This window comes from Chiloscyllium plagiosum, unplaced genomic scaffold (genome assembly GCF_037043375.1).
Source record: "Chiloscyllium plagiosum isolate Xiang-an unplaced genomic scaffold, Cpla_swu_hap1 HiC_scaffold_33, whole genome shotgun sequence".
NCBI lineage: Eukaryota > Metazoa > Chordata > Chondrichthyes > Orectolobiformes > Hemiscylliidae > Chiloscyllium > Chiloscyllium plagiosum.
This window is the reverse complement of record NW_028270171.1, coordinates 23,027,838-23,040,793: the sequence shown is the minus strand read 5'-3', so window position 1 is coordinate 23,040,793 and position 12,956 is coordinate 23,027,838. Positions and strand designations below refer to the sequence as shown.

Here is a 12,956-nt window from a genome sequence, read left to right as displayed (position 1 = left end):
ACCTCCGTGCTGCGACCCGGTGAGCCCTCTCTATCTTCAATCCTCTCATGCCAGTCTCCAAGTCAAGGAATTTCGGAAGCCAATCTTCAACAAATTCCGCAGGCCACTCACCTTCCTTACCCTCAGGCAGACCGATGATCCGAAAGTTTTTTCTCCTGCCCCTGTTTTCAAGATCATCCACTTGGTCATGCAAATTACGAACCTGCGTCTTCAGGGCTTGGATGTCATCCTTGAATGAACTGGCATCAGCTTCCACCACTGTGACCCTGTGCTCCACCTCATCTGTCCTCTTCTCCAGGTCTCCCAGCTGCTGCTCATGCTTCTGCAGCATGAGAGAGACTGGAGCCAGCTTCTCTTCAATCTGTTTCCCCAACATCTCGCGAGATTTCGAGAGCTGGTTCACCACGTCCTGGAGAGTAATCGGCTCCGAGGCTGCTGCAGGCTGAGCTGCAGACCAAGCCTCGGATGCTCCTCCTCTCTTTTTAGGCATTTCTGGACAGCTGAAAATACAGGTAAGTCAATTTTTAAATGTTTCTTGGGGCTCCACATTCTTTCCAACGCCCCAAGAAATCCTGATGACCTGGGTTGGGCAGATTAAAGGATCGTCCTGCTCCTGCTGCAATGCGAAGCTCTGCAGTGTGATCTTCTCAGATCGCCGCCATCTTAGATCCCCCCAGGTGTCTTTTAAATGTAATCGTGCCAGTCTCCACCACTTCCCCGGCACTGTCCTTCGTTGTATGCTATTTATTGTCACAACCAATGTTTTACCTTGCTTTCATAGTCATCTTTACTGGCTGGGAAACAGAGCATCTCTTCTCTATTTATTCTCTATCTTCTCTGTTCAATCTATAGCAACAGATGTTCAATAGCGTCAAAACAAGGTGTCCTTATGTAACTGATTCTTTACTACAGTCATAATATCTCTTTATTTGTGCAACTACTTCAACAATTGGATTGTAACAAACAATCACTTCTCAAGAGCACTCATTTGACAGGTATTTCAGAGTGCTTCTCAGAAGACGTTTCTGCTCTGCGAGCTCCTTTGTTACTGCACCTACTATTAGTCCTTAGTGCCTGCCTTAGCTGTACAAATGAGCCTCAGTTGCCCTTATAGTGTTTACTGATGAAAAGGTAACTGCTCGCACTGCAGTAAATCACTTAGAGACTACAATACCTTATTTAGAATTCAGTAGTCCACATAAGAAGGTTCAGTACCAAGTCTCGGCCAAGAGAGCAGTAGAGCCACACTCACCCATCAGGAACATGAAATAAAAGAGAGAGAATCTCATCTAGTATTTCCTGTCCCATTTCCAATCCAGTGACTTCCCTAGCTCGGGAATGTACATGTGTCAAGATGAATAGGATCAGATTCTTGCCATGATTCTGTTGAATACTGGATGTTCATTGTGTGGAAGAAAACACAAGGAATCCTGAGGTACAGATGGCTGCTGCTGTCTGTGGAACTAACTTCAGTCTTATAGTGTATACAGGGGAGGAATGGGATCTTCTCTACCGCAATTAATCAGCACGCGCACACACGCACAGATTATTTCAGCCCAACAGGTCCACATCAATGTTGGTGTTTCTCCCACCTGATAAATATATGTTCTGTTCCTTCCTCTCTCATTTGCTTATTTACTTTCTTAAATGCATCTAAGGTGCCTCAACTACTGAAGTTCCACATTCTAACTACATTATCCATAAAAATGTAGATTTCTTCTGACTTCATTATTGGATTTATTAACGGCTGTCTTATTTTTATGGCTTGTAGTTTTGTACTCATTCCACATGTGAAAACATCTTCTCTACATCTACTGTCTCAAAGTCCTTATAATTAAAAGCTTAAATCTTCCCTTGGCCTTCTCTTTTTTAGCATAACAGCCCTAGTCTGTCCAGTTTTGCCTGATTCATATATCTTCTCAACTCTGAGAGGGTGGCTTCCTTGGAAAATTGTTTTTCCCCTTCTTCAGGGGCAAATCCTTTTAATACTATGGAGACCAAAACCAAACACAGTGTAGTTTAATATGACCATCCTACTTTTCAATTATATCTCTGTAGAAAATATGGAATAAAAGTGAAAAAATAAAATGTAATTTTTTTTTCCCTAAAGAGCCCTCTGCTTGAACTAACCTTAAGCAAAGGTCTGATGGTTAATATTTAAAGCACATCCAAAGAGGAGTCATTTTCTACTTGAAACATTAAGTCTGTTTCTCTCTCCACAAATGCTGCCAGATCTGCTGAGTTTCTCTAGCACTTTGTTTTTATTTCAAGTTCCCAGCATCTGCAGTAGTTTGCTTTGTCATCCTTAAATTGTAGGTTTGTCCCTTAGAAGCAGTCCTATTTAAAGACACTGCATGAAGTTGGTATAATAGGGGATGAAGTTGAGTCAATGTGTTGGAAAGGCAACATGTGATGATGCATAAAGCAAATGGCGAAAAGTCAAGGCTGCCTTTACACATACGATGATTTCATGACCAATGGGAATGAAAGCTGCTAAAGGTCAATGCATGTTGCGGACGAGTGGGTGACAGTGATGATCTGAAAGCTCCTAACTTCAGTAGGGAATGTCATGCAACCTTCAAGCAATGCAAAACAAACGAGAGAAACACTTGCAAAAGTGTTTGTGTACAGTTGCATTTTAATTAGTTTGAAAATTGAAAAGGCCGGTTTAAAACTTACATGTGAGAGAATTATTTGGAATTTTGTTCCAGAGCATGAGTTAAAGAGAGTGACTAAATGGGGAACTTAGCATAGCAAATAGCACATGAAAGAAAAAGTAATGGATGAATATGCTGGTGGGATGAGCTGAAGTAAATTGGATGAAGTTCATGTGGAGCATGAACACTGGCATGGATGTGTTAGGATAAATAGCCTGCTTCCCTTTGGTACATAGAGTCATAGAGATGTACAGCACGTAAACAGACCCTTCGGTCCAACTCGTCCATGCTGACCAGATATCCCAACCTAATCTAGTCCCATTTGCCAGCACTTGGCCCATATCCCACTAAACCCTTCCTATTCATAAACCCATCCAGATGCCTTTTATATGTTGCAATTGTACCAACCTCCACTACTTCCTCTGGCAGCCAATTCCATACACGCACCACCCTTTGCATGAAAATGTTGCCCCTTGGGTCCCTTTTATATCTTTCCCCTATTGCCCTAAACCAATGCCCTCTAGCTTTGGACTCCCCCACCCAAGGGAAAAGACTTTATCTATTTATCCTATCCATTCCCCCCATGATTTTATAAACCTCTATAAGGTCGCAATTCTCCTAACCTGCCTCCTGTGAAAATGTGTGACATGTAAAACCTTGCTGACATACTGTTGGAAAATCCTGAGACTTACTTGCTTTGTTGCAGATTCACAGGACCTCAAGCTGAGCTGTACCAGGCCGTCCTTGATGTACAGAAGTCCTGCCTAAGCCTCTGCATTCCTAGTATTAGTCTGGAAAATATCTACACTTTCATGCTGACCACACTTGGACAAAAGCTGAAAGACATAGGGATCCTGCAGAAGAACTCTAACCCGAATGATGCTTACAAGGTTAACACCAAGTACTGGCACATTTATAGCCTATAGGTTAAGCTCACTGAGTTTGTAAAATGTTAAATTGAAAAAGTTTTGCATGGAGGAGAGGGTAGCGTAGCAGTCATGTCACTGATGCAGTAATCCAAAGGTGCCAGGGTAATTCTCTGTGGACACTGGTTCAAATCTCACCACTGCAACTGTTGGAAATAAATAATAAACTTCTTCTCTTTAAGATGTAGCAATGTGTTTTACAATTAATAAAATATTTTTGAAATGTATTCAGTGTTTTGAAGCCAGCAAAGCTTAAGCAGAAATGTCAGCAGGATTGAGTTTCAACCTAGGAGCTCTGTTCCCTTCCCTTACTTTGACAATTAGACATGGTTTAGACATCATTTAATTGGTAACATTCCTGTCACTGAGTCCCGAGAGTTCACTGTAGGGCTTGAGCATGAACATCAAGGCTGATACTCCACTGCACTGCTGACGGACTACTGCACCGTCAGAGGTGCTGTTTTCCCGCTGAAACATGAAACCAAGGCCCTACATCGCTGGATGTAAAAGATCCCTTGGCACTATTTCTAGGAAGATCGGGGGAGTTGTCCCGTAAATTCCCTAAATCTACATCACAAATTTACACCATCCGATCATTATGATTTACTGTTATGTGCGTTTGCTGAATGTCTTTTGACTGTCGTGCTTCCTTCATCACAACCAGGACTATGATTCAAATATATGTTATTAGCAGTAAAGCCCATTGAGACATTCAGATTTTGTGAAATAAAGATTGTATAAATGCAAGTTGTTCTTTTTCTTTTGCTATACCCATGCTGCATTTTGGGACTTGAGCATGTAACTACTGAGGGAGAGTTGCACTTTTAAAAGTGCCATCTATCAAATGATAAATTATAGCAAGGTTCTGTTTGTGGGGACACATAGAAGGGCAGGACCAACATTTATGCCACTAAGGGAATCTCCCTACATTCTTTTTAGAAAATTATAGCATATATTGGACAAAGAGATTTCCCTATTGCCATTGAGCAGAGTTCTGTTCTATCCCTGCAGGCTGCTGTGAATTATTGCCCGCACCATGTCGGACATTATCTAGGGATGGACGTCCACGACACGCCAGGCATCTCCCGGTCCATAGCCCTCCAGCCTGGGATGGTGGTGACAATTGAACCTGGTAAGAAACACTTGTCCAACAGTAAGTTTGAAAAACTGAGTCCTGCACATAAGGTCAGCGATTAGGTTGAACCCCTGACAACTAGTTTTTGCCTTGTGCTAAATTCGAACTGACGTTCTGACAATCATAGCCCATTATTTGGACATCTGACACACCCATTCACTTCAGGTAACAACCTTGGTGCATTTACTAACAAGAAAGCATACTTATCGAAATGTCTGCCAGTCTCTCTGTCAGACGTTTTCTATTTGTTAGTCTACAGGGTCGATTTAAAAATGTCCATGAACCATAACAAGCAGGACCTATGATCAAAGCTCCAGCAAAGTCTCCCAAAAGAATACCATTTTTCCAGCAAAATGTTAACTAATAATACCACTAAAATACTTTGTCCTTCCTCCTTCATTGGTGTCTTTGTGTGGCCTGAAGTAATTAGTTACATGTCAAATATATCTGTCACATCTGTTCTGATGATGCCATCTTTAACAGGGCTGTTCCCAACATGTCTTCCTTTTTCCTCAACTGAGGACTCTGCCCCACTGTGGTTGACCGAACCCGCTGCCATATCTGACCCATTTGCGCCATATCTGCCCTCGCCCCATTCCCCTCCATCACAGAACAACAACTTGTCCTTAATTTACATTCTACCAGCCTTTGCATTCAAAGAATCATCCTCCACCATTTCTGCCAGCTCCATTAGAATACCACAACCAAGCATTTATTCCCCTCCTCTCCCTTGGCAGTATTTTGTAAGGACCATTCCCCCCCTCCCCCATACCCTGGCCCATTCATCCTTTACTCTAAGCACATCTTCACTCCCCTGTGGCACCATACCATGCACTTGCCCTTTTACCTCTACCCCCCTCACTGTCCAAGGCCCAACACAAACCTCCTGGCGAAGCAGTGATTTGCTTATACTTCTTTCACTCTTGACTACTGCATTCGCTGCTCAAAGTGCAGGCTTCTCGGCATTGACAAGATCAAACGCAGCCTAAGTGACCGCTTTGCAGGACACCTCAGCGCTGTCCATAAGATGATCCCAACCTTCCAGCTGCTTGCCATTTCAATATAGCATCTTGCTTTCATGCTAATATTTCCTCGGCATGCTGCATTGTTCCAGCATGCCATTTTCCGCTTAGGCACTTTACAGTCTTCTGAAATTAACATTGAGTTCAACAACTTCAGACCATGAACACTGACCTCTATGTTGATTATACTCCCTTCTGCTCTCTCCCATCTTTCCCCCTCCCCCATTTCTTATCAATCGTCATGCTTTTAACACCTACCATGACACTTACTGTTCATCTATGTTTATCCTGTGATCCTATTAGCATTCCCTTTGCCTTTTGCTGTGGGCACCCTCACCATCATTTCCACTTACTCCTCCGCTTCCCTTTGTCAACAGCATAATTTTTGTGCCCCCTTCAGTTCTGAAGACAAGTCCTCTTATACTCGAAACATTATCTCTGTTTCTCTCTCTGTAGATTTCCCTAGCACTTTCTACATTGCCATTCCTTCACTGTTGCTGGATCAGAATCCTGGACCCCATTCCTAACAGCACTATAGATATCCTTACACCACATGGTTCAAGAAGGTGGCTCACTATAATTTTATCAAAGGTAATTAGGGATAAGCAGTAAGCATTGGTCTCGTCAGTGAGGTCCACATCCCACGAACGAATTAACGTAAGAGTATTAAAAAATACTTCGAGACAATGGTTACCTAAAGATGTTGTCCATACTAATCACCCCAGCCCTCATAAACAACTACTCAAATAAATATGATTGTAGATCAATTGGACCAGTCCGAAAGGTCACAGACCCTTTACCCCCTTTGCCTGTCATTCATTTTCAAACATCATCCACAAACATCAGGGATGATTATCGAATGTAAGCCTGTTACCCCATTTAGTTCTATAAAGACCTCCACATCTTCAGCCTCCTTACTTTAAACCACTTGACATCTTTGCCGACTTATGCTTAAGGCAATTATATCATAAGGAGGCCTTTTCTAGGCACCTTCTGAAACTTTTTCCCTGATATTTTGCCACCCTCCCCAAGTTTTAGCCTCTCTGCTTGAGGATGCTGACTGCAAATTGTTTGAATATCTTGATCTACAACTTAAAACTTCCAATGAAAGAAGTGCCAGAGTTAATCACTTTCTGCCTGTTTTATTTTCTTTTTTTTCTCTCTCATTCTCACTCTCCCTTACTCACTTCACTCTCCCCCTTCTTCCTTTCTTTCAGGAAAACATCCACCTTTGCAAAAGTCACTTTGAAATTGGCACTTTGCTATGTAAGATGCTAACCCACAACATTTCATGTACTCTTGCTTATGCTATCATAAGTGGCCATTTTACTTCAAAGCTTGACCTTTACTACGCAACTGATAAATTTGCTTTTGGGATCTTTCATTCCACTACAGGAATCTACATCCCAGAACATGACACATCAGCTCCTTCAAGATTCCGAGGAATGGGAATTCGGATTGAGGATGACGTTTTGATAACAGAAGAAGGGCCAATTGTTCTGTCTGCAGATTGTCCCAAGGAATTACACGAATTAGAACAAATCTGGGCTGACCGTTAGCAAGCAGCCCTTGCGCTGATGCCTCCATAATTTATAATGAACTGCAGTAAGTGACAAGAAGAGTCCCAATTATTCCAGCATCTCCATTCAATGTCATAACTCTGCATGACATACAGTGATGCCAGCATATCACAGTATTTTATTCTGTCCAGATATGTAAAACCCGGAATAGTATTTATCTATCCTCCAGGACAGAAGATTGTACAATAAGATTCTGGAACAATACTTGAGAACTTTTTTTAACTAAAATGATGGGCAAAGATTGGCCGGTGAATCGCACCTGTGCTACACAGACACGGAATAACCAAGCACCTTGCCCCCGAGTGTGAGATGAAGACCCTTGGCCAAATTGGAATCTAAACATGGAACCTTTCCTCTCTGACTTCAGATTTCAGGAGATGATGGTTACTATGCGGCACATCCTAGATTCACACTCTGATATCAACTATAGCTAGGAACTCATTTGGCTCCCCTTTGAACATTTGGTGTTGATCGTCACAAGCCTTCAACTCCCTCCAAACTCTTTTCTGTAGAACAGAATTTTTTTTTATCGTAATCTCTCCCAAGTATTATCATGGCAAATGACAGGTAGTTTCTGACCTCAACTGTTTAAAACCCTGTGCTGGTGATGTGTGTAATTGAAAACCGCTATGGTGCTGAGCTGTACTGAGTGGAAATGTCTGTTTAAAGCTAGCAAAAAGATGTCATGTGCTGCTATCGGGTCATTAAATCTGGCTGTTGTACTACTGGACTAGAGAAATAAAAATCAATCAGGATTACCATTCTGGATCCAAGACTACTGTTCCCTCTAACGTCTGTTTGATGTCTGCAGCTGCTTGTTGCATTGAAGGGTCCATTTGAATTTAAGATGCATCTTAAAGAGAATGTTTCTTGTATGTGGCCTGTTTATTCTCTGCGCTGCATATTCCTGTGTTGCCATCTGTTGCTTGCATCCATGCTATAAATTTTGTGTTTGTGGTTAGTTCAGAAAGGTTGTGATATCTTTCTAAGTGAACAACTCTTCAGAAGCTACCATCTTGTGGTGAAGGGACAATCGGATTGGGTGCTAAAGGTCATTTGGGGTTTGACATTAAGGGGCTTCTGTCAGGAGATGAAGGATCTTCTTTTTAAATGCAGCTGTAGAAGCAATGTGGGTTATTGTCCATTGGTATCTATTTGTATACATATTCGAGAGTCCAAAATGTTTAAATGTGACTTAACATGCCTATGTGGTTTAACATGCCTATATGTCAATATATCGATCTAACATGCCATAATATAGTGTGTCAGTAATATTTTTCATTAAATAACTGACTCTTTAAGCAACCTTTCATTCCAGTAAATTAATAATCAAGATTAAAATTCTTAAGCAAGAAACACATCACTAATCTGTATATTATGATGTGGCCAATTGCATGAGTTCAGTGTTACCTGTGAGTAGTTCCTTTATAAGTTGTATTGACAGTTTATTAAAATAATGGCAGAAAACATTGAAAACAAAACTGGAACTAAATGTTTCACCTATATTTCTAATCAACCTGTTCGGGGTGTTATTATTCACATGAGGAGCAGGTGTGGCTTGAACCCAGGCCTCCCAGTTCAGGAGTAGGAACACTACCATTGTGTCACAAAAGGGCTCTTCAAAAAAAAATTGCACTTTTTTATGAAATGGAGATAAAGTCCTATTTGTTTCAAGTAAGTTTTTCCTCTCCCGATTCTTGTTTTCTCTCCATTTGTATCTAGGAGAATGGAGTGGTGACCAGCACCTTCAACTATGTTGCAGATGAAGCATGTGTGACAGCAGATATTAGGCAACTCTTTTATTTCTCCTTGCTCATCACAGGGATGTGTCTAGACTCTGTGGCCGCAACACACAGATTTTCCTCTCTGCAATAATAGTTTGAACTCTGCAAATGGAATCCTGCAACTTACATACTGTTCAGAACAATTCATTTGAATAGTACATCATCTCATCCCTCCCTTCTTGCTTTTCATCTCATCTTTGACTTTTCATTCTGAAATGTTATTCTTCTTCCTAGAGAAAATGCAGGAACATTGGAAATTGACAGCAACTGAAAAAGAGAAAAATGTTTGATGATTTGGGACTCATCAGAACATTTGAAACTCTGCTAAAGGTTCCCCTATGTTATCTGGTTTATTTCGTACTTTCATCCTGCAGGTGATTATTTTTCTCTGCACCTTAATGACAGTTGGCCAAATGTATGATGGAGAATGGTTCACCGTTACCATACCTGAAGACTCCTGAGCATTGCAGGAGATTGTTCTGTGTGGTGTTCTGCATGTGCCTTCATGTGCAGCACCCCATTGCATAGTGCATAAGACTGCTCTATGTTTATCGTTTGATCACTTTATTAATTACTGTGTAATCTCAGGTTATTAAATAGATGTTGCATCACAGAAAGGGGTCATATCTTTCTCAGCCAGGGTACATCAGAGAAAACAATTCTGTACACGAACAATATATGCTTTAATAGGGTTCCTTTTGTTCTCCTTACACTTAGGAGACTTTTGTTTGCATCCTTTTCAAAACAAAAGCATTTTTGTTGTTAATTCAATCTTAATTGATGCCTAGCAGTCCTAATTTGCATTTTATAAGTCAGAATGAGGCCATATGAGCTGTTTTAAAATCATTTTTAAATCAACTTTCTTGGGCATATATTATGACATACTTCCATAGCGAGTGGGAATTGAACCTTCTTGCCCCAGAGGTAGAGTCACTGCTGCTGCAACACATGAGCAAATGCTGTCCAATTAGTTCCACTTCTACGACTTAAAGTATCCAAAAAATTTCAGTATGTGTTACCAAAATGACCTCCAAAAGTACAAACTGATCCTTCATACAAGGTGGATATATATTGTATATGTACTGTGTCACTTTTATGATGTTGTGGGGAATGGATACACTGGAAATTCGTTTCAGTGACTGGACAGTGTGAAACTTGCACTGCCTACAGGAAAAGCAATGTATCAAGGCAGTATCAAAGGGCTTATACAGTGATCTCTTCCACAAATTGCACAATTCAGTCCTGGCTTTAGTTTTGTTGTGTCAGATTAGTAAATAAAATGCAAGCGTCGATGATACACATTAACCACCAATGGACAATGCAAAATTTTATTAGCGTTTTCAACAGCAGTGTATTTGATGAAGAATTGTGACACACTAACCATATTCATTTGCAATAGTTAAACAGATGGAATTTTCTTTCTGAACTCAATCTGTTCCTAGGAGTGGCAACACTGCATTGTCCATTCATAGTTGCCTCGGGGGAATTCAGTGTCAGGCCAGACTAGATTAGTGAATTACAAAACAAAATACTGCAGCTCCTGGAAAAGTGATATAAAAACAGAAAACGCTGGAAATATTCAGCTCATGAGGCAGCATCAGAGACTCCTCCAGATTATTGTTGCAAATGCAAATTAGTTCTATTTTATACCATTTCTAGTCTTTGCCACATGAATTAGCAACAGGAGTAGGTCATACAATCCTTCACGTCTGCTCTGCCATTCAAAAAAGTATTGACTGTATTAAACTCCATTTTCTGATTATCTACATGCCCCTTGTTGGGGTACATGGAACATTCCTTGTTCCTGTCCTACTCCGGTCTCCACCTTCAACTTTTTCTCTGGTACATCAATGACTTTTCTCCCTTGTTTGGAATTCTATTTCGCTTCCTATTTCCACCCTGTTCTCACCTTCACCTGGTCCATCTCTGATTCCTCCCTTCCCTTCCATGACATCTCTGTTTCCATTTCTAGGGAAAGGCTCGCCACCAATATCGATGACAAACCCAACAACTCCCACAATTTCCTTGACTACACATCCTCATAGCCTGCTTCCTGGAAAAGCTCTTTCCATTCTCCCAGTTCTTACATCTCTGTTGCATCTGTTCCAATGATGCCAGTTTCGACAAGGGCCTCCAAAATGTCTACCTTCTTCCTCAACTAAAGATTCCCCACCTCTGTGGTTGACAGGATCCTCAGTTGCATCTGACCCATCTTCCGCACTTCAGCCCTCACCCCTTTCTTCCCTCCCACAACAATGATAGGATTCCCCTTCCTCCTCACCTACCGTCCATTAGCATCCACATCCAAAGGAACACTGACCACCATTTCCACAACCTCCAGCACGATGTCACCACAAGACACATATTTCCCCGTCCCTATCATCACCCTTCTGCAGAAACCATTCCCTCCAGGTCTACTCCTCCATTCCCCACACCCCAATGGCACGTTCCTTTGCAATCACACAAGTTATAACACCTGTCTATATTTCCTCCCTCCTCACTATCCACAGTCCTAGACGCACTTCCCAAGTGAAGCAGCAATTTGTCCGCACTTCACTTAGATCTTCTCTACTATATTTGCTGCTCACGGTGAGGTCTCCTGGGAGATGAAGTACAGACTGGGCAACCACTTTGCAGAACGTTGTGTTTGCAAGAGTGACCCTGAGCTTCCGGTTCCCTGCCGTTTCAACACACTATTGCGTTTCCTGGCCACCATCTTTGTCTCAGGCTTGCTGCAGGGCTCCAGCAAAGTTAAGCAGGAGCTGGAAATAACAACACCTCATTTTCCGGGCTTGAGCGCCTTCTATGTGTTTACCCTAACCCCCGCACACCAGATTTTATCATCACATGGGCTGCTACCACTCCCATCAGCAGCCAACCAGTCTCCCATTCCTTTATCTGCCCACTGTTTTTCTCTCTGGGCTCCATCATCTATTGTTTTGTCCTTTCTCCTCCTCTCACACCTTCTTTAGCACATATAATTGTTCCCCAGTTACCATCAGTTCTAAAGGAACAGGTTTTTGTTTCATGTGATATGGCATTGCTGGCAAAGCCTATATTTGTTGCCCATCTACGACTGCCCTTGAACTGAATGGATTTCTATGACCTTTTGACCAATGGGTTATTCCATCATAATCAATGGGCTATAGAACCTTACCTCTTCACCATTTTCCCCTCCCTGGATTCTGCTCACTCTCTCAGGCTTAATATGTATTTAAAGGAAAGCAATGGCATAATGTCACTGGTTTAGTAATCCAGAGGGCCAGTGACATTATTCAAATTCTATCATAGCAGAGCAGCTAGTAGAATTTAAGTTCAAATAATAAATCTGGAATTAAAAACTGCCACCCCCACCTGGTCCAGTTTATACAAGACTCCAAACCCACAGCAATATGGCCGACACCGAAATGGCCTAACAAGCCAACTAGAAAAGACAAGGAATGAAACTGGTCAGATCACTGGCATTAACTTAAGCAGAGGAAATGATAATGCACCCAGTACAGTTCATCCTGCAAAGCCCTCCTTACTAACATCTTTAACCTTGTGCCAAAATAGGTAGGAGAAAGTGAGGTCTGCAGATGCTGGAGATCAGAGCTGAAAATGTGTTGCTGGAAAAGCGCAGCAGGTCAGGCAGCATCCAGGGAACAGGAGAATCGACGTTTCGGGCATAAGCCCTGAAGAAGGGCTTATGCCCGAAACGTCGATTCTCCTGTTCCCTGGATGCTGCCTGACCTGCTGCGCTTTTCCAGCAACACATTTTCAGCCAAAATAGGTAGGGTTGACTCACAGACTAGTCCAGTAGTACCCTGATATAGTTGTACTTGCTTGATCATACCTTACATACAACATCCC

At 41.8% G+C, this 12,956-nt stretch overlaps 1 protein-coding gene across 1 annotated transcript in view; it reads left to right on the top strand.

The window, feature by feature from the left end:
* xpnpep3 (X-prolyl aminopeptidase 3, mitochondrial) overlaps positions 1 to 8,088 on the top strand; it is a 40,210-nt gene extending 32,122 nt beyond the window's left edge. The window contains exons 8-10 of the mRNA XM_043679910.2: positions 3,364 to 3,547; positions 4,595 to 4,715; positions 7,136 to 8,088. Coding sequence (XP_043535845.2) covers positions 3,364 to 3,547; positions 4,595 to 4,715; positions 7,136 to 7,299 — 469 coding nt within the window. The 3' untranslated portion in view covers positions 7,300 to 8,088. The remainder of the gene's footprint in view (positions 1 to 3,363; positions 3,548 to 4,594; positions 4,716 to 7,135) is intronic.
* The last annotated feature ends 4,868 nt before the right edge of the window (positions 8,089 to 12,956 follow it).